Source organism: Epinephelus moara, chromosome 21, assembly GCF_006386435.1.
Source record: "Epinephelus moara isolate mb chromosome 21, YSFRI_EMoa_1.0, whole genome shotgun sequence".
NCBI lineage: Eukaryota > Metazoa > Chordata > Actinopteri > Perciformes > Serranidae > Epinephelus > Epinephelus moara.
In genome coordinates, this window is record NC_065526.1 from 20,659,476 (window position 1) to 20,681,889 (window position 22,414).

Below are 22,414 nucleotides of genomic sequence, written 5' to 3' on the forward strand. Positions count from 1 at the left end.
AAAATACTTCTTTACACTAAAAGGAAGTTAAAAAAAAATGTAGGCGTTGTTATTTACAGGTTATTATGCGATGGTTTTACTGGTCCGGCCCACTTGAGATTAGGTTAGGCTGTATGTGGCCCATGACCTAAAAGGAGTTTGACACCACTGCACTAGACATTTTATATCCAGCATTACTGACAGCAGATACGTCCTCTCTGTATGCACGTTTGTGTCATCCCAAAAAACATCTTGCTAACCCGCAAAACCAAACCACCATGAACTCCTTAGTTTCTTGTGGTCATGGTTCACATAGTGAATCACCTACTAGCAGATCACTCAGTCCAGCACTCATTACTGAAAATTAGGACAAAACCTTTTGGCAGATTTTGATTTTAACTCTTCAATTAGGCTGTGAAAATATGTATTAAAAGATCAAAGTCCTAGTGATTTAATTTTTTTCTTTAACTTGCAGAGTTCACAAGAAGTTATCTTTAATTTCACAGCAGTTGTAGTGAGTAGCCATTTTTATTTTTCAAAGCTGCTGAGAGTTATCTTAATATTAATAAAAAAAAATACTTTTAAAATCAGAATTTTTATTTTGTTTTGATTTAGGGAGGGCTACAGAGTTGATCGGTTATGGTTGAGACACACCTGATAGCAATATTATGTAATAAATTTATCAAAAAATAGAACACTTACCAGTACTTGAGCCGCTGTCCTGTCTTTTTGGAAATCAGGAAGTGAGACAGGAGTCCTTAGGATATAGCTAACCCTTTTTGTGCCTGATAAAATTATGTTTTTGTAGAAATCTAACAGCACTGACAATAAATCTGGGACACATCTTTAAAGGGCCAAAATTTTCACAAAATATATATTCATATAAAACTTAGATGATTATAGCAGTAATTAGTATGTACTGTTAGTTTTAGATGTTTAAGGCTTTTAACACATTTTTTAATTGTTTGCAGTTGTGAGTTCTTGTCTGGGATGAGGGTTGCAGCAATATAGGCCTACTGCTTTCAGGGTATACCGTGATATATAAGTTGATGGTTATCATACTGTGTATATTTGGTTTTATATGACATTGAAAAAAAAAATGCAACTGGAAGTTGAATGTCCCCTTTATTTTGATTATTTTCTAAGGACAGACTTTTTTTGAACATATGTCCATTAACAAAACGGTTTCAAGTTTCAATTATAGTAATAAAATATTAATTCAACCAATGAGAAATCTTATGTTTTCATTCTTTTAAGGGTTATTCTGTCTGAAAATAAAATAAATTCTGAAACACTGTGATATTGTGATATTTTCTGAGATGGTTATTGAGCTGTGAAAATCTCATACCGTTGCAAACCTATCTGGGATGAGGGTGTTTTCTGGCACAGGGCAAGTTTAGCAGATCAAAATATTTAAAATTTTTCATTCATATAAATCCTTTAAAACAATGTTTCACCCCAGAAATGAAATTAGGGTGTTTATATGTAACTTTAAGACTTTTTTGTTTTGGTTTTTTAGGGCAGGACGTAATTTGTCCCAATTCTCAAGAATGAGTGATCACTGACAGCATTTAGTTCACCTCTGTCTGAATCTGCATCTGTCTTCATCCCTAAAGACGTCTTACTACCCCACAAACCAAACCACCATGAACTTTTTAGCTTCTTGAGGTCATGATTCATAGAGTGATTCACCTAGTAGCAGATCACTCAGTCCAGATCTGTAGCCCAAACACGAAAGTAAAAGTGAAAAGCCAGACATTTAGGAGCCAAGTCTTGGCATCGCTGGGTTTAACTTGGTGTGGACAGCTACTCCTACACAATACACGTATTAACGTTAATGAACGTTAATGAGATAAAACCACACGTCCTGACACCGGAGCGCTCTCCGTGTTTAACGCGCAACATACAGGCGTTAAGCTAGTTCAATAACTTCACCGGGACGAGGCCACTCTGATAAACTTGTTGCTTTCTAAGAGTTTGTTAACCAACGCTAGTTATGTTCGCAGGTTTCATATGAGTCACACAAACAGGCAACCAGTGTCTGCAACTACTGGAGCAGATAGCAACCGCGAGCTAAAGGCTAACGTCAGTTGAGAAAAGTAGTTAGCCGGCTAGCATTAGTTCGCTACCGTGAATTGAGTTTTCCTTACCTTTTTCCTGGTTAAAGGATATTATTTCCTCCTCCTTCGGGTTGGAAACTTGGGTTATTATGGACATGTGGTCCATTTAGACGGGTGGTTATTCCTGTTTTGTTTCCCACAATGTTATTCGTACTAGCGCCCTTGCTTCGTTTGCTAGCTACCGTTAGCTAGCTGTTTAAGACGAGGATGACCAGCCAGCCCACAAAGCCAGGCAACCGTCCGGGGCGAAGTGTTGTGGCAGCGGTGGTAGCCAGCCAGCTAGCACGGTGGTGAATGGAGGCCAGTGAATGGCTCTCATTTATGGCAAAATATCATCGCTGCACACAAGTATTTTGAGAGCAACACCCGACAGCGTATGCGGCTGAGAAGAATAAACACAAAAAGCAACCGAGTTGCTAACTAGCTGAAGTTAGCTTGGTGTTAGCGAGTTAGCTAGCTGTGAAGCTCCGATCATCCAAAATGTGAGGCCGTGTCTGGAACAACGCTGAAAACACAAGGAAGCCCGTCGGATCGGTCGTGTCCAAAAACGTGTATCGAAGCGAAGTTATTGGGCGTTAAAGTCCACTTTTAAGCAAACAGTTCATATCTGCTGGCCCTACATTCCCCGTGCAACATGGAGGCTTTATGTATTTTGAGTTGCATCTGAAGCGGGGGCACTCGGAGTGGGAGGGGGCGGTTTGTTTCTGTGATGGATTCTCTCAGGCAGGCAGTCTCGCCGCACTACATTGCTCAACCCATGCAGCTGGCTGGACGCGGCTCTCAAGCCTCCTTTCCCTCTGTAATTACTGCCGCTCTCACGCAACAAATTATAGCTCTTTATTATCAGCATGGAAAGAATACATTCAGACATAATGCACTTTGTGTGGCGGAATATGGCGAAGCCTGGCTTTAACGTGCTCCTTGGCGAACAGCAGCCCGTCTAATCCAACCAAATAGTTGACGTTTATCCAAAACCCTAGTATGTGCTCTGTCCCCGTGTGTGGCTGATGTTAACAAGCCGAGAGCGCCACCGAGTGTCTGCATAAGGAAAATGCTTCGAGGGTACCCTGCAAAGTGCACTGCCTGCTCGCTCACCAGCCACTTTGTTAGGTACACCTTGCTTGTACCTTGCTGGAAACAGTCCTCAGAGATTTTGGTCCATATTGACATGATAGCATCACACAGCTGCTGCAGATTTACCGGCTGCTCATCCATGATGCAACTCTCACGGTCCAACACATCCCAAAGGTGCTCTGTTGGATTGAGATCTGGTGACTGTGGAGGCCATTGGAGTACAGTGAACTCATTGTCATGTTCAAGAAACCAGTTTGAGATGATTTGAGCTTTGTGACATGGTGCGTTATCCTGCTGGAAGTAGCCATCAGAAGATGGGTACACTGTGGTCATAAAGGGATGGACATGGTCAGCAACAATTCTCAGGTAGGCTGTGGTGTTTAAACCATGCTCAGCTGGTACTAAGGGGCCCCAAAGTATCTCAAATAAGTATCCCCCACACCATTACACCACCACCACCAGCCTGAACCGTTGATACAAGGCAGGATGGATCCATGCTTTCATGTTGTTTACACCAAATTCTGACCCTACCATCTGAATGTCGCAGCAGAAATCCAGACTCATCAGACCAGGCAACGTTTTTCCAATCTTCTATTGTCCAGTTTTGGTGAGCCTGTGTGAACTGTAGCCTCAGTTTCCTGTTGTTAGCTGACAGGAGTGGCACCTGGTGTGGTCTTCTGCTCCTGTAGCCCATCTGCTTCAAGGTTGGACGTGTTGTTGGTTCAGAGATGGTCTTCTGCAGACCTTGGTTGTAACCAGTGGTTATTTGAGTTACTGTTGCCTTTCTATTGTCTTGAACCAGTCTGACCATTCTCCTCTGACCTCTGGCATCAACAAGACATTTTCACCCAGAGAACTGCCGCTCGTTGTTTATTTTCTCTTTCTCGGACCATCCTCTGTAAACCCTAGAGATGGCTGTGTGTGAAAATCCCAGTAGATCAGCAGTTTCTGAAATACTCAGACCAGCCCGTCGGGCACCAACAACCATGCTACGTTCAAAGTCACTTAAATCACCTTTCTCCCCCATTCTGATGCTCAGTTCACTTCAGCAGGTCGTCTTGACCATGTCTACATGCCTAAATGCATTGAGTTTCTGCCACATGATTGGCTGATTAGCTATCTGCGTTAATGAGTAGCTGAACAAGTGTACCTAATAAAGTGTCCGGTGAGTGTATATTCAATCACATGAGTTTACTGTATGTGATTTGTATTAGCCATGATCAGGCCAGCCGTTATGCAATGGGACAACATTTTCAAAAGTGGAGCAAGCCTCAAATGGCTATTTGATGAACTGCAGTTTTTGGTACTTCCGCATTGGCTTCATTTTTTCAGCCTCAGAGGTGGCTGCGTGGTTGGCACGTAGCTTTTTTTCTGGTCCTCTAAAATTCACAGAAAGAAAAAAAATGTCTTCGCCTGCACTCATCTTCTAACTTTTTGGGTAGTATCAAAAATAAAAACGTGGTCTATGGAGGAAACATAAAACTGTCCCAGTGATGACAATGATTGGGCCAGTTAATTTGGCCTGATTCTGGGGCGTCAGTTATTCCAAGTCTCCGCCAAGTCGGGCAACCAGTCGCGGCTTGACTTATTTTTCCTGCCATGCCAAGTTTGGGCTGACAGTGGGCCAGGTCGTTTTTGCTAACAGCCCAGTGATGCCAGTGTCGACAGCTGGAATGGGCCCAGTTTATTTAGCCCGATTCTGGGGCGCCATTTATTATAACTCTGTGGAGTTGGGCAACTGGACGTGGCCCGACATATTTCTTCCGGCATGCCAAGTTTGGGCTGATGCTTAGCCAGGTAATTTTTGATGGCAATGATTGCAGCCAGATTGGGCAAGTTTTTTTGGCCGGATGCTGGGGCATCATTCATTCCAAGTCCAAGCCAAGTTGGGCAACAGGATGCGGCCTGACTTATTTCCTCCATTTTGCCAAATTTGGGCCGATGCTGGGCCAGGTCATTTTTGATAACGGCCCAGTGATGCCAGTGTCGATAGCCAGAATCGGTACAGTTTATTTGGCCCATTTCTGGGGTGTCATTCATTCCGAGACTTGGTCGAGTTGGGCAACTGGATGTGGCCCGACTTACTTCTTCCGGCATGCTGAGTTTGGCCTGATGCTTGGCCAGGTCATTTTTGATAACAGTCCAGTGATGCCAGTGTCGTAAACCGGAATTGGGCCAGTTTGTTTTTTTTGCCCAGTCCTGGCGTGTCATTCATCTCACGTCCAAGTCAAGCCGGGCAAAAGGATGCGGCCTTACTTATTTCCTCCATTGTGCCAAGTTTGGGCAGATGCTCGGCCAGGTCATTTTTGATTACAGCCTAGTGATGTTAGTGTTGACAGCTGGAATTGGCCCAGTTTGTTTGGCGCAGTCCTAGAGTGTCATTCATCTCAAGTCCAAGCCAAGCCGGGCAACAGGACGTGGCTTATTTCTTCCGTTGTGCCAAGTTTGGGCCGATGCTTGGCCAGGTCATTTTTGACAACGGCCCAGTGATGCCAGTGTCGACAGCCGGAATCGAGACAGTTTATCTGACCTAGTTCTGGGGCATCGTTCATTCCGAGTCTCAGCCCGGCGACTGGACACGACCTGACTTATTTCTTTCTATCGTGCCAAGTTCAGGCCGATGCTGGGCCAGGTCATTTTGGCTACCTGGGAGATATAGATATTGGGAAGGTGTTACTTCCAGTTATTATAAAAAGGAATCAGCTACATTTTGATTTAAGGTGAAAGATTGTAGCTGGCTAACATAATTTCATCACAAAGTTGGGTCAAATGTGAGCGGGGTTGGTTGAACATAGATTTTTCAATCGGTTGACACGTGCAAACCAATTGTAAAATCAGCAGTTGTAACTGCAAGTGTATACACTACTTTGAAATATTTTGAATGGTCAGTGGCAAAAGTAATTTAACATTCTTTCTGATGAATTGCTAAACAATGTTGTTTGGTTTTGAAAATAGGCAGATATTCTATTAAATGTTTGTTTTATGGTTCTTGTTTGCATTAAATGTGCTAATTGTTTCTATATGTTATTTTAACACTTGGCACAAATGCACAACCTGATTTTAATAGCAAATTACATAATTTTAGAAAACACCTGCGTTCATTAAGACATATTGATTCATAGTTGAGACCTTAACCTTTAATTTGCTCCTTGGTATAACATTAATTATTGCCAGAGAAATACAGCAGAGAAGGAAGAGTGTGCAAGCCAGCCCCGGTCTCCCCTAGGTGCTGCTATTGACTCATGCAAACTGCTTTCCTCCTCATTTCATGTCTTACAGTGCTTCTGCGCTCCAGTAAGGTCTGATGGGCTCGCTGTGGACCACCCCTCACTGCGGTGAAAGTAGTGAAGGATAAATATATCCCCCCACCCCACCTCTTCCTCCCCCTCCTCCTCCTCCTTTCGTTGAGTCCGCAACATCCTGACTGGCCGAGGCTGGTGATCGCAGGCAGCGGCAGCGGCAAGCCCCCACAAGACGGATGAATTAGAAAACCTGCTGTAACCACCGCCACCCCCTTTTCTTTTATTCATTCTTCTTTTACTGAAGAGTCGGGCTGTAAACACTGCTGCCCTCACATTGACAGGGTGAAGCGGATACAAGGTTAGTAAAAACAAGTCTTTTTTTGTACATAACATTAAAGATAAGAGAAAGCAAAAAAAAATCAATGCAAAAGGCCTGTGTGTTGCGCATGGAGCAGTGAAACAGTAAAGCTGTATTTGTATGCAGGACGCTTTGCTGGGGTCCTGCCTCAGCCATGGTAACATCTTGGCATGGGCAGGACTTCTTAGTTCAACTCCTTTAACTTCAACTCAAAGTGCGCGACACGAGCCTGGCGCGCACACACACCCACACACCCAACCAAGTATTAGTGCGTAATTCTCCGCTGGAAAGTAACTGTCTGTGTGTTTTCCCACTCCGATGCACCATTCTTGGTCATTCCAGTCAGTGCTAATTATTCTGTGAAGTGAGTCCCCAGCGCCTCTCAGATCACATAGCACTGCAGCTGCCCCACCGTACAGCACACCAACTGCAAGAGCTATAATAGGAAGGAGAGGTAGGGTTGCGCAGCTGACGATGCTGATTCCGAGGAGCCAGAGCTCTGCAGTACTATTTAAGTCACTGCCCTGTCGATCCTGAAGGCTTATTAGTAAAATGTCACCTCCTTAAAACACCTCGGTCTGTATCTGTCATAAAGGACCTGTGTTGATGTGTGTTGGCACAGGTTATTACATTTTATTTAAGTACAGGTATTGACTGTCTTCCACAGGGCTATATTGCAAAGGGGAATCTATATGAATGGTGCTGATGACCATGTGAACAGTCAGTAATGCAGTAGTGGTGTATACCTCAAAACCTTGTGTGTTCTGTTCGATTATTAGTCAGATTTTTAGTGATCAGCCCAACCAGTATTTCTAAAACAACGCCAATAAGATGCATGCTTTCATGCTGACACCTCAGCCCTAAATAACACTTAAAGATTTCCCCCAGAATAATCAATGACATCTGGTTCATTAAAGCTTGGTTAACCAGGGTTCCCAGATCCTTCTTAAAATTAATATTAATCTACAATTAAGGCCTTAATTGGTCCCAAAAGGTCTTAAATATATATTTTAAAAATCTTAAAACTTTACATTTTAAAATCTCAAACTAATTGGTAACATATATGGTTCAAAAAAAAAAAAGAAAAAAGTACAGAATGCATCTTGTATTAACGTCACACAGATCAGGATAGCAGAACCAACAACACTTAAATTTGTTTAGCTGTCACCACAGGCGTAGGTTTCAGGGGGGCGCAGGGGACACATCTCTCTCAGTTGCTAGAAGATGTGCATTTGTCCCCTCTGATTAAAACATTAAAGTAGCAAAGGTGGACAAAATGAAAGACTTTTGCACCCGACACAGCGGGCCACCAACGTCATTGAGGCTGATTTATGACGCGCAACACTTCTGAAGAGTTTTGCTCACGGGAAATTAAACAGCAGTGCAACGTTTTTAATTTATGCTGCAGCGAAAGGTTTCAGTTGTCTCCATGATAACCAGTGATAACCTGTGGGTTTTTTTTACACAACAAGTTTGTTTTTGTTGCATTTAGTAAAGTGTAAATCATCGAGAGAGGCGTGTCCCCTGTGCCTTGAAGTTAAGTTGTGATGTCAGGTGACCAAAATTCAAAATGTCTACTCCCAAGCCAATTTGACGTAGAGCACTGACGAAAGATGACGTTGATAATTTGTTGGTTTTGAAGCTGTGTTGTGAAGGAACCAATCTCCACCGTCTTCCAAACATGCCAACATCACCTTGATGTAGAATAACACATTTAGTCATAACGTATGAAGAACAAAACCAAATGTCTGCAAAACTTTAAATTCTAACATCAATTCACATTTACGTTCACATTCACGTTCACATTCACATTCCAACCAAGATTTATCATCTGTCCGTCTTTCTGACATCATATTGGCGTTCGGTGCCAGCTGGGTAAATTGAAGCAGAAAAGGCAGAATGGAGGAAATGAAGTTCTTGATGCTCAAAATTTTCTGGCGTTAGGACCCCAAAATTCCCTGTTTCATAAGTATCCCCCAAATATTAAAGCAAAACCTACATCTTTGGCTGTTTCTATACCCTGGGCAACATGGGAAAATGCAAATACAACAAAAATTGGCTGTTTAACAAAGATTACACAGTGGGGATGTAACCGGTACAAGGCAATGCAGACAAGGCTGAGTGTATTTTATGCAAAAGTTTGTCAAATTTGGCATGATTGGCATTCAAGACAGACGAATGCCACATGCAGAGAAACACAAAAACCTGCCAACAAATGGAGGATATTTCCCACTTCTGCTCTACTCTTGTCTTTGCTACACATTTGTTCATATTTGTCACCAATCTTCAATACCTGTTCTCTTTTTACTTCAATTTTGGTTATTGCAGAATTGGTCTTACATTTTATGCCATGCTGTAGGAGCCCTGTTAACCCTTTGCTCACACTTCCACCATCATTCATTGCTGGTTTCAGATGCATCTGTTGACTTTCTTCATATCTTTTTCCTTCACTCTTGTCTAAAACTGCGTGGCTGGTTTCTTTTCAACCCGCTAGGCTTCCAGTGCACAGAGTCACCATGGGGATCAAGGCTGCCCTCCCCAGATATGAGCTGTATCTCTACACAGCTGTACTCGGCGGGGCCTTGATATGGGCAGGCAGTTGGATATTTGAAGCTTCAAGTGGTGAGTGCACAACAAGACGTGTCAAGATGAGATGAGTTCACTGAAGTTCACTAAAGTCCATTCATATTTTTTGGAGTCAGGGCAAGTGGGCACTCTGTGAACAGCTGCTCCAATGCCATACTGACTTTATGAGTAAAAAACACTCAGTCACTTTGAAAAAGCACTTACTGTGTAATAAAGGGACTTTGTTATGAAAATGTGCTTTAAAAAAAGCCCCCTATGTAAAACTGCAGAGAGTAAGGTTAATTTAGCTGTCCAAAAGAGACCCACTCCCCTCCCTTAAGGAATTCCTGCATGCTTCTATTAATATGACGACAATTTAAAGATGCTCCACTTGCTTTCTAATTATTTTCCTGATGGAGATATTTTAGACTAAGACTCGATTACACAGAGTCAACTTCTCCCAAACTTATCATCCTGAAATAGTGACAAATATTTGCATGTATTCAGACAGTAAAATGCTATCTTCTTCACACACTGGTCTGAATGGACTGAGTGTGATCCGGTGAATGGTACTGTCTGTCACAGTCTGTGCAGTCAGATTGGCCACGGCACAGTCATGTTGCCTTGATTCTTTTTCTTCCTGGTTGTCTTGAAATGGTCATTTTTGGGCTGCTCAGTCTGTGTGCATTTACTGCTCAGGTCTGCATGCTACAGTAGCACTGTACGCCCGTAATAGAAGCTTGGCCGTGTTCCCAGAAGTAAGAGGCTTTCCCTGCCTGACCCTCACATTTTGATATCCTTTTTCATGTCCATTAGTGTAATCAGGCAAAGCTGGAGGAGCTGCTGTGGGGGCGCGTGCCAGCTGCATTTTCTGCCATGTACTGAACATGTCAACATTACTGCCGTGATTCGGATTATTATGACACTTGTTTTTTGATTGTTATTTTTATCCTTATTGTGTTAGCATTTCACTCAGGTTATGAAGAGAACTGCTGTTTATCCTTCAACAAGATTATGACCGAATGAGTGTCAGCTTCAAAAATAGAAAGCTTTCATTGGGTACATTATGTAATATTTGATGTTATCAAATGGACTGAATGTGCTCTCACACCTTAAATTCACTGTGAATAATCCAACAATAACACCAAAGCTGTTTAAATTGTGAGTCCTGCAGGACCCTTTCCTTAAAATGATTACTTAAAAATGCTCAGTGTTACATAGACCCCAAAATAAAGTATGGATTTCTCCATATATTGCCATGAGTTGAGCGTTTCATACACTACTGATTAAATAATTTAACACTGCATTTGTTTGGTGAATATCCTCTGTTCTTCTTTATTCAGACAATGTAAACAGAAAGGCCTTCAAAGAAAGTGTGAAACCAGGATGGCATTACTTTGGACGGAAAATGGTAGGTTGCTCACATGTCTACGGAAGCCCTGAGAGGCAAATGCGAAAAAAAATAATGTGATCCATTTTCTAAATCAGATCTAATCTGTTTTCTGTCCTGTGGTTTTGACTTAAGAAAGGGTGAAATATATGAGGGAGTATTAGGGCCATATTACAGAGATAAATAAATAAAACAAACTTAGATTTTGAGAATAAAGTCGTAATATTACAAGATTATATTTGTAATTTATGAACAGAAGTTGTAATATTACATGTTTTTCTCCTAAAGTTTTGAGTAAACTTCATGTAAATGTACAAGTATATTCTCATAGTATTACAACGTTATTCTCCTAAATTTACGACTTTATTCTTGTAATATTATTATTTTCCCTCAAAATTACTACTTTATTCTCGTAATATTATGACTTTATTCTAAAAAAAAATTTCAATATGGCCCTAATCCTAATCCTAAAAATAATCAAAAAAATCTGAAAAACATGGCGGAGAAAAAAAAGAGCCCCTTAAACTCATTATCTTAATTAAGTTGTGCACATAAGAAATATCACCCTTAGGGGCAACGTAGGAAACAAAGCTTTGCTTGGATCATATTTCTAAGTTGAAATATTTTTTTTTGTCTGGATCATTTTTCTAAATGTTTATTGTTGTAATATTTATTTTGGTAACAAAAGGCTGAAGTGCACCACTACCCCATGTTCAAAATAGGATTAAAAGCACTATGTTTTTCACTTGCCAGCTAGCGGGCTAAAGGCTAACATCAGTAGAGCTAATGCTAACGGCAGATTAGCACAGATTAAAATACATTTCTTGTCTAAAGTAAGACATGAAAGTAATGTTACATAACTTGCTCACATATAATATATGCACCTGAAATTAAAACTCATCAGGAAGAAAACGTGAATGTTTTTTTGTCCAATAGAGTGCTACAGGGATGATGTTTTTTTGTAGGTAGATGCAGAAGTTAGCGTCGGCCTGATTCCCTCTTCAAAAAGCCAATGGCATGGGTTTTGAAATTGATGTTTTTATGTTGAAGAACAAAAAATTCAAGTCTCTTCAGCTTGTGTTAACAACAGACCTTATTTTCAGGCATTTAACCAAAAACCCATTGACTTTAAGACGAGGAAAGACGAGTGCTAAAATGCTTGAAGCTTTTAAGTCTCCTTACTGCACCACTCTATAGCATTTAGGGTAGTGGTGCACTTCAGCCTCTTGTGGCCAAAACAACTATTACAACAACAACAGCAAACACTTAAAATATGATCCTGACAACAACAAAAAAATCACATGCCAAGACTTTTTTTTCACCTGTTTTCACAGATGAAAAAAGTAATTTGATAAGATAATCCTGGCAAAACCTTTTTTCCACCCGTTCTTAAGGCGGAAACACAAGACAGAAAACAATTTAGAGCAGAATTAGAAAATGGATCAGCAGAGTTTTTTTTTCTCACTTGCCTCTTAAGGCTTCCGTAATAATCCCCTTGACCATCTCATTGTGTTTTATGATTGGACTGAAGAGAGTCATGTTTAATAATGCATCTTCCTTTGCCACAGGATGTTGCGGACTTCGAATGGATAATGTGGTTCACTACATTCCGCAATCATATCCTTTTTGCTCTCACTGGTCACGTTATCTTTGCCAAGATATTCACCCTGCTAGCGCCAAAGGTGCGTGCATGTGTGTGAATGTCCTTAAACTACAGCACTGTAATCTGATTGCATTCAGGTATAATGGCATGTCTGTTATTATGCGTATGTATATAATGCATATGTGTGTTTGATTGAGGTTGAACACAAGCTTTGCCCTAATCAAGACCATACACCAGATTAAATTTCATATGTGGTATAAAAACATTAAATGCTAAGCTGCATGATGTAAACAGCAGGCCTTGGGTTGTACAAGTAATTAAATAATATTCTATTTAGCTAAATATAATTTTTCATACTACATATTTGTACCCAAAGTTCCAACACATTATTGACTCGATGCATGAGCATGAGTTTGACTGTGATGCTGTCTGCTGAGTCTACTAATGGTTATTTCCTTCAACAATTTTGACATATTTACAACCGTTAAATATGTTTGTAACGTGTTTTCTGTCTTGTTCCATGCTTACAATGAAGATTGGTATAGATGGATGTAAGGTAACATTAATAAACTTGTGAATTTTATAACATTTGTCACGTGTTTCATTTCAACCATTCATGCATGGACAATAGATTTGTTGTTTCACCCCACAGTTTACTCCTTCCATCCTAAAGTACATCCATCGTTGTAGATGCAACAGTGTTCTTGTACTAACACCATTCATCATGTGTGTTGCATTAAATCATGAAGAGTTAAATAAATCCGTTCATGACATCACACTGACGCTGGTCCCTCTTTACCCACAGCACAGATCCTTGATCTTTGCTGTGTACGGTGGTTTGGCAGTCCTGATCACGATGGGCTGGACCTTCATGGCTCTGGTTCTGTCTCACTGCATCATACTCTACAGCGTCGCCCTGGTCAAGATGAAATGGTTGTGCTTTGTAGCCGGCCTTACCACGCTGGCCTCCATCAAGCTGGAGCCCTATAACTCCTGGCAGGTGAGTGGCTCAAATATCGGATCAGCAGACAGGCTCTTCCATGCCTCAGATAAACAAACACTGAATACTCTATTGCCTATTGAACTATAGGAATTTGGAGGAAACATGTATCTTCCATTAAAGTTGGGGTAGGCAAAAATCTGTAAATAGCAAGATTTGAAGATGCACCCTCCTCCTGCATTTCTTTCCCTCTGTCCGAAGCCCCTCCCACCAGACCACCACAGGCATATGGATGCACTTCATATAGTAATAATAGCCACTTTTACACTGCATAGTCTCACTCCGAAGTCATCGAAATCCGGTGCTTAGGCAGTGACTTGTGGCGTCAGAAACCAACGAAAAAAAGGTGTCCTTTAAAGTCGGCATGATACGCGGCCAGTTGCCGTTATAGTTTAATGGTGCCCGGCGACGTCGGGGAAACGCAAGGACGAAAGTTAAGCCAGCTAAAGTCCGAGTGGGGCGAGCAGGAGGGGTGGTGGATAGGTCAAATAAACACCGACTGTCACCTGAGAGAGTGGTGTTTGCGTCCCGTAAGATTCTAAAGCCAAACCCTGTTCTTTTTTCCTAAACCTAACCATGTGTTTTTGTTGCCGAAACCCAATCATGTGTGTTTGTTGCTGAGGGAAAAAAACGTCAATTTGCCATATTGTACCAACGTAGTGCATTTATTTTGAAAGTGACTGTATATAAACATTAAATTTCCTGTGAAAACGGAAGTGTAACTTGAAAGAAGAGAACTTGACACAGTGTCCCAGAACGCACGCAGGGTACCATGCACGTCATATGTGGACGTGAAAAGTCCATGATCAAAATGTCAATATGGGACAAGGTTGGAGTGAGATGTGTTGTCAAGGCAGGATTATCACGTGGTTATGCCGCTTCGCTGTTATGTATAAAAGGTAGGGTCGCAGTATTGGGAGACAATGTTGTCTCACCTTTGAGCTAGTGGAGGCAGTAACAGCACTGAATCGGCGTCTGTTACAAGGGACAGCTGGCAGGACAGGAGTATGGGAGGCAGGGGTGTGACTTTTTGAAGACATGTTATCACGCAACCCACTGTGGGAGATTTAAAAAGCAGCTAATAGCAGTTAGTGGCTAACTCAAAGAAAGAAGAACACAGCTAAAATGTCTGCAAACTGCAAAAACAATGAGCTCCTTACCCTCCAAGCAGAGGATGATATCAGCTGCCATATAACAGTGACGAGAAATGATTGTCATTGCCATGTTGTGCTATTGTTATTGTTTATACAGTCCTGATGCTGGCATGCTGTCTGAAATCATACTGTGATGAGCCATGATGCTGCCGTTGTTTGGTCCTGTGTAATGGCAGCAACAGAAAGTTTGCTGAGGAGTTGGGGCTGTTCGGTCCCTCTGACCTGGGGTTTGCACTGACTGGATTTGTGTTGCTGTGGCTGCTGACTGGCAGTCTGTCTCTGGAGCTGCTCTCCTTCCAGCGAGGTGGTCTGTAGTGGCAGGAAGTGAAGCAAAGGACACGCTGAGATTTGAGGCTCTAGCTAACATTACCTACATAAAAGTTAACTTAAAGCCACAACAATGAGCCTTTAGCTCCAGTTTGCAGAGAGCCTAACTATTAGCAACATTTTCTCTCCATCTTTGCAACACTTCACTGATACTGGCACATGTTTTGTTTTCGTGTATTGTCAGTCTCTCTTATAGACTCTCTGTTTTGATAAGTCTGTCCTCCTTTTTTGCTTTGCAGTGTAGGTAGTTGTTGCCAATGCTGGAATAGCAACTTTCTCTGCAGTATTCTTTGCCACTGAATCAGACTTTCAGCATCTGAAGGAACATACAAGTACATCTGCACTTGTAGAACAGCCAATAGGAAAGCCCTCTCTCTTAAATGACCTGTGATTGGGCAAAGTCTCCCATCACAGATAGATTTTCTAAAGCCTGAAAACAGAACCAAGAGGAGGTGCAGAAGTCTCGTTTTCTCTCAGACAACTTAAGACAAAGTCAAACTGCCTACCCCAGCTTTAAAGGAGTCTGAATTTATTCATTCTGAAGTCATTCTAACAAAGTTAATGCATTTATTTTTAGTGGATCCTATGCTACTGCTTGTATTTCTTTTTTTTTAAAGATTATTTTTAATAATAAGACTTAATAGTAATAGTAATTATAATATAAAGAGTATCATAGTATGATATATGTGTGTTCCTCTACATCTACCACTCCCCTTGTAATAATAATGATGACAATAGTGATATATAACTGAGAACAAGGTGCAGATATATTGCTGCAAAATGCTTGTTTCAATGTACAGCATTTGAGCCAAATATTGAATAACCCAAAGAAAGTGTCCATATGCAAAATGATGATGTCTGAGGAATAAGAATAACTCTGAGCCCTTTTTCAGGAAGCCTTGGTGACCGGCTCTTTTGACTTGCAAGACATCCTGTTCTATGGAGGCTGCGGCTTCAGCATCATTCGCGGTATGAGCTTCGCTTTAGAGAACTGTGAGAAGAAGGACGGCAACTACACATTCTCTGACCTGCTGAGATACAACTTCTACCTCCCCTTCTTCTTCTTTGGACCCATTATGACTTTCGACAGGTTTCACGTCCAGGTGAGGATTTATCATTAACTGAAAGTGCTGAGAAATTGGTTTAAGTGAAAAATGAGCTGCATATCTGAAATTTGACAGCAGTTATTTAGCCATCACTCATGAGCGCACATGTAATACCCCCACATAATGCCATGTAGTTACATAACTCCATTTAAAGCCATGGGTAGAGACAGAAAACAAAGCTTTTGGGGCGTATGCACACTTTGATTGAAATGACTGTCCCCACATTTGAGTTTTATACTCTAACTGCTGTCTGTGTCCACTCTAAATCATTTTTAAGTAAAACAAATTTTATTTAAAAATGGGATGGTCATATCTTTTTAACAAAACAATGATGGCTTGTTATTAACTCCACAGGTGAACAACACCCAGCTGACCCGTAAAGACAGGGAGATGTGGAACATAACCATTAAGGCCTTGTTGCATCTGGGAATTATTCTGATAGTGGATGTCATCTTCCACTACCTCTACATCTTGACGATCCCCAGTGACATGAGGCTGGTCACCAAGCTTTCTGACTGGTGTCTGGGTGAGACAGAAACAGTATATGCATGACACATCCAATATTTACCAAAGGGCTAATATCTTATATTGTCTCTATGCATCACATTTACTCCAAGTGCTTTATCAAACATTAAAATCTACACCTCTAGGAGAAGTTTGTACATTAATTTTTCACAACAACTAGTATTAATGGGCTTAGAGAGAGCACACCTCTCTGCCCTTCCACGTGCATGCGAGTATAGCCTGAGGCAGAGAGAGCAAACCTTCCTGCCCTTCCATGCACCTACATGGAAAGCCTAAGGCAGGGAGAGCAGCAGCAAAGACCCCCCAGGGAACAGAGCAGAGCAGTATCAATGACAAACAGAAATGACATTGATAAGTCAGACACAGCCTGAAAAGGAGGAGCTGGGGTGGAAGTCAGACACAGCCTGAAAAGGAGGAGCTGGGGTGGAGGCTGGTTGCAAAGTGGCTTGCAGAGGAAGCAGCAACAGTAGGCAGGCCAGAGCAGTTTAAATAGGGCGCCCTGAATGAGATTCACCAATTGGTTGCATAGAAAGAAATCATGTGATCTATCAGCTGACTCCCTTCCATCAATCAGCTGCTCCATCAGTTGATTGGGCTGCTTGAGATCAGCTGATGTAGCTGGGATGTGAACTGAGCTTGACATTGTGTCCTGCCTGAACTAACGCTGTGCTCAATTTGGGATCAGTTCTTATGTAAAAACAGAATCTACGCACACTCAAAAACACACTTAAGGACATTTGAGTGCCGATATGTTTGCACAGAACAAGTGGTTATTGTGTTACGATTTTTAAAAAAACAAACACTACACTAACATTTCATCTCATATCAGTGCCTTCCAATAATTAGTGACTGATCACACTATTTATAGTCCCAAAGTAGGCCTATATCTGCACCCTAAGTCTACTCGCACAATGGCATATTTACTGCTATTGAATGATGTATCAGAAAGTGTGTGAAGAAAAAAAACGCATCTTCCAGGACCATGTAGATCTGTTTGCACAGACTGATGAGGGAAAACCTGTCCCCTCCAGTGGTCAATGTCTCTCTTCTGTGTTTAGCAATATTTTAGGGGCCTCAGGTTTGAGATCTAACCCTTTTTTTTTTAACTTCATCAGTTGTACGCCTTTCTCCAAATACAGCATTCCGTGAATGAGTAACAGCATCCCATGCATCATTTTTTGTATTTATATGCTAATAAACAGCTCATTTGGAGCTCACCTCCTGCAGAAGTGCCTCCACATAAGAACTACCAACAAAAGACAAGTGCTTTGTCTGTGAATGCTGCAAGTTATAGTGAAACTGATTTATGTACTTGTGTTTGAAATTGTCGCTATTAAGCCATGTTTAATGTGTGTTTAATGTGTGTTTTGAATCAAATAAACTTTACAGCACTTCACAGAAACCTCTGACGCCGACTAGCGTTTTGGAGGTGTAACTGCAGAGTGACAAAGACACACCACTGCACAAGTAAAAAATGCTCACAGCGGTGTAGGCAACATGCGTAGGGTCTGCTGCACAAGTATAAATCCCTCTTAATTTGGATAAAACTGGCACATACTTTCAGTTTACAAGGACAAGGGGATTTATCGTTATAAAAATAAGTAACAAATCTGACGTAGACTTTTCTGAGGACTTTTCTCAAGAACAAATTTAAGAATATTGTGTGAGTGAGACTCATACTTGCTTTGTTTTCATGTGTACCTTTACAGCTGGTCTGGCTTATTTCAACCTGGTGTACGACTGGGTGAAAGCAGCCATGATGTTTGGTGTCATCAACACTGTGTCTACACTGGACCACTTGGACCCGCCTCAGCCTCCCAAATGTATCACCATGCTCTACGTCTTCGCTGAGACGTACGTGTGACCTGCACTAGTTGTGTGTCATCTTAAGAAATCATTGTGTAGTTTCTTTGTTGATCGTGTTAAACCTTGAAAAGGTGTAAAAAATGTTTACGTGGAAAATGTCTGTCTTTTTTAGGCACTTTGACAGAGGCATCAATGACTGGCTGTGCAAGTAAGTGTTTAAAATTCTGGGTTTAAATGACAGAATCTACTCAGTATACACCAGACATTTCTGAGTCGTCATCAAATTAAATTTGAGTTGTAATTTTGCAGGTATGTTTATGACTATATTGGTGGAAATCACGATAAAATCTTCAAGGAGCTCCTGGCAACCTTCTGTACCTTCTCCATCACCACCCTGTGGCTTGGCCCGTGTGAGCTGGTTTACATCTGGTCCTTTTTCAACTGCTTTGGTCTCAACTTTGAGCTGTGGGTGGCCAAGTTCTTCTCCATTCCACCATTTTCTACCATAGAGGTGAGAAACATCAAAATAAAAATCAACTCTTTTAATCCACAATCAATATATGGAATAATTGGAATTATGATGTTGAATAATGGCCGATGGGCGGCATGGTGGTACAGTGGTTAGCATTGTCACACCTCAAGGTTTCTTGAGACACTGCATACGAAATGAGGCAATGCAATGTCACAGTGACCTTGACCTTTGACCACAGAAATCGAATCAGTTCATCCTTTAGTTGAAATGGACGTTTGTGCCAAATTTTGGAAAAAATCCCTCAAGGCTTTCTTGAGATATCATGTCCACAAAATGACATGTAGAAATAAAGTGTGTTTGGATGTGTGACAGTTAAATCTGGCTGCGTTGTTGGTTGTTGATTTGACCGTATTTTAACATTATTTTAACAAACCTTCAGTTGTAGTAGCAATAAAGCAGTCAAAAGTTATTGTTTTGCATTTTCGCATTTTTGCGTCTGTCAGCGTATGTGGGTTGTCCAAGGTGTGTAGCCATAGGTAGCTGTTCAAGGTAAATGACCTCTTCACACATGCTTGACTCACATCGACCCACAACTCACATCGTGTATTGACACTGCCAAGACAAGTAAACAGAAGACTAACGACAAAAAACTGGCTCTGATTGTTTGTTTTAATTCAGGTGTGGCTGATTCTTCCAAATACCATTAGGATCACTAGGAGACACCAGAGGAACATGATTTTTTTTCACCGATTATCTGTCTCATGTACTACTGTCAGGATGTAGTGACAGTGAAGGGTTATTTTTACCTGCTGACCCTTTAATGTGTTTGTGTTTACTGCATTCAGGGTGCAATGGGTGAAGCCATGTCACGTAGGATCCGGGGTGTGTTCAACGCTGCCAACTTCTGGGCCATTGTCCTGTACAATGTTCTCTCCCTGAACAGTTTGGAGTTTGCCAAACTGGTGGGAAGACGACTAATTTTCAAAGGTAGGGAACAACAAGGGTGTATTACATAAATGTGACCGGATCAGGTAGATTATTTAAGACCGTAATGGACTCAAACCAGAGATGTTATACCAAAAATAGTTAGGATTCCCTTTTAATGCATAGCATAAAATAGCAAAGCAAGCTAATTACTTGCGTGCTCGGTTGAAAAGTCAAAATGCTCTTGGAAAGAAGAATAGAGTACTGTAAACAAACTATTACCATTGGATTTGGTTCAGCACCGGAAATTGCGCCCATAATTCACACAAGGTGTCATGGGGGCAAGGAATGTATACTAAACAGTCTGCCCCTTTAATGCGGCAAGGCCTTGCACAACAGAACAAAATAAATGGCCCACTTAATTAATAAATTAAAGGTGCAACAAAATCAACTAATTGTGGGAAAAACAGTGGTTGGCTCCTCTATTTAGGTGTTGGTTTTTGGTGTTGGTCTCAGTCAGAGGCTTGCAGGTGATTGGATTCTTACCTCTTGGCTGATATGCTTCAACAACCACTCCAAGGGTGTTTCTCAAAGTCAAGGAAAGATCCTCAAATGGCCAAATTTGAAGGACACTATGTCATCGACCCCTGCCAAAGGACTGTTCCAATGTCAAGGATCTCTCCGGATTTTACCGAGGACTGAGTCCTTCTTTCGGAGAAATTCCAAGGATGCATGTGTGGATCCTCCGTGGGTATAAAATCCCCACAATGCTTTGCACACGATTTGCTGGAAGTGAGGGCGGGGTCTCTTCAATGAAAGCAGCAGGACCCGTCCTCCCAAGGAAGGATCCTTGACTTTGAGAAACACCCCAAAGTTTTACTTCAAACAGACCGACCCAAATTAAGCAGTATCCAATTGCAGGCCTCAGCTCTCCTCTCAGGTGTGTGTCTCAGTGTGTCCCACTTGTCTGGGTCCCAGTGCTGGGCCTGTTGCCCTTCCCTGCTACATAAAATCAAACGATGTCTTTTCTTTCAGGTGTAATCAAAAAGAGAAAAACTCAGACATCAAAAAGTGACAGAACCTCAAGGGATGCCTTCCTCCTGATACACACGACTTAACATCCTCTTTGTTGCTTCCTTTCACGTAGAATAAAAGAATGTTAACAACAGAGGCAAACGTAGAGGTTGTCAGCAGGATTATCTCCAGCTGACCATCACAAAGACAGCTGCATTCATTTTAAAGTCACATTTTCTTCTCCTTTCTCCGCCTTCACTTCCTCTTCTCCCAGGTTTCCCTCTGTCCACCCTCTCAGTGTTATTTGTGACCTACTGCGGTGTGCAGCTGGTGAAGGAACGGGAGAGACAACAGGCCCTGCTGGATGACCCCGAGCCGGTGAAGCCGGTGGATGACGTCAAAGAGAAAGCAGAATAAACAGACAGAAAAAGAGAATCGGACTGTCACAGACTTCACGGTCAGCAGCCCCCTCACGTTGTTCCGTCCTCGGCCTTGAGAACTGAACCTAACCAGACTGTAACAGCCAGTCAGCACCTGTATTGTTCACAAGCCTGTGTTTTTTTTTCTGTTTTTTGTTTTGCTTTTGTTTTGTCAGAAGCGAGGCAATGTTTTGAACTGTGAAATATCCTCAAGTGCACTTGCTGTAGATAATCGCCATGTCCTTTGGCACAATCCCACCGATGGTGCATTTTGTATTTGTATTTTACAAGAACAAGACAAGATTGTTTAGGAAATGAATGAATGAAGCTACACCTAATACAGTATTGTAAAGGAACAACTACTTCGCTCTGTGTGGTTGTGTCCTGTGTTTATTTTTGATTTTTAGTTGGATGGTGTCTTAATTTTTCTTTAGATTAATCATCACATGTTTAACCACACTGAAGTCAAAAGACTTGAAATCAGGGTGCCACGTACGGAGTGCAATGATGAAAATAAACAAAGGGTGCTGTGGAGGGTTTCCACATAGCTTGCAGCTGATTGTGATGTATATTGTTCTACTGTCACTAAGCAAAAACACAGGAGTCTATTTTAAAGTTGATGGTGAATGTATGGGAAATTGAATGTAGCTCAACCGTCCGGAGAACGACAGCTTTACTGCAGATTACTGTAGGTGTGACATTTCAGCATATCTGTCCTCCACTCTCTTTTACATGATCCAGGCACCGCTGCTCGCCATGAAAGGCGATACGCCCAGAAGGGAATATGGGTCACTCTTATCCCGCCTGTCAACAAAACCTGCTGCCTGTCTGTCTGTCTTCAGTGCAGCAGGCAGGGAGGAAATGTTTCTCACTGCAGGGTTTTTACTCAGAAGTGTTCATTTCAAACGTTTGAATTGAAATAAAGTTTTTGTTTCATTCAAAACTGTCACAATGTTTGCCGATATGTTTTGTTGCAGTACGTAGAGGAGACTAAAACGGAGGTGTTGCTGTTTGCTTGTCTGCATTTAAACATGTAACATTTTCATTTTGTTTAAATTGACGGAAATCGTCAGCATGTTTGGACTGTATAAGGGACTGTTCTTTATTTATCAGAGGAGGGGCTGCTGGGGTGTGACATCAATTTTTTTTATGCGGCAATAGCTGTAGCAGGAGGCATCGGGTCTCTGAGTTGTCCATTCATCCATCTGTAACCGCCCGTCTGTCCCATTCTCGTGAGCACGATGTCTCAAGAACACCTTGAAGGAACGTCTTTAAATTTGGCACAAACATCCACTTGGACTCAACAATGAATTGATTAGATGTTGGCAGTCACAGT

The 22,414-nt window shown here is 41.6% G+C and overlaps 2 protein-coding genes across 3 annotated transcripts in view; one reads left to right on the plus strand and one right to left on the minus strand.

Annotated features, from left to right (window-relative positions):
* Positions 1-2,850, minus strand: part of LOC126408869 (CTD small phosphatase-like protein) — a 28,809-nt gene extending 25,959 nt beyond the window's left edge. Inside the window, exon 1 of one of the 2 annotated variants that reach the window (XM_050074611.1) lies at positions 2,130-2,850. In XM_050074611.1, the coding sequence (XP_049930568.1) occupies positions 2,130-2,205 (76 nt within the window). In that variant the 5' untranslated portion in view covers positions 2,206-2,850. The remainder of the gene's footprint in view (positions 1-2,129) is intronic. The other variant, XM_050074612.1, reaches the window with a different exon arrangement.
* Positions 2,851-6,552: 3,702 nt separating this feature from the next.
* Positions 6,553-22,024, plus strand: LOC126383177 (protein-cysteine N-palmitoyltransferase HHAT-like protein). The gene is made up of 12 exons (XM_050033644.1): positions 6,553-6,773; positions 9,268-9,395; positions 10,682-10,749; positions 12,297-12,410; positions 13,137-13,331; positions 15,706-15,915; positions 16,273-16,444; positions 18,153-18,297; positions 18,422-18,457; positions 18,559-18,760; positions 19,567-19,708; positions 20,934-22,024. The coding sequence occupies exons 2-12, from the start codon at positions 9,290-9,292 to the stop codon at positions 21,074-21,076; spliced, it is 1,533 nt and encodes a 510-aa protein (XP_049889601.1). The 5' UTR covers positions 6,553-6,773; positions 9,268-9,289; the 3' UTR covers positions 21,077-22,024.
* The last annotated feature ends 390 nt before the right edge of the window (positions 22,025-22,414 follow it).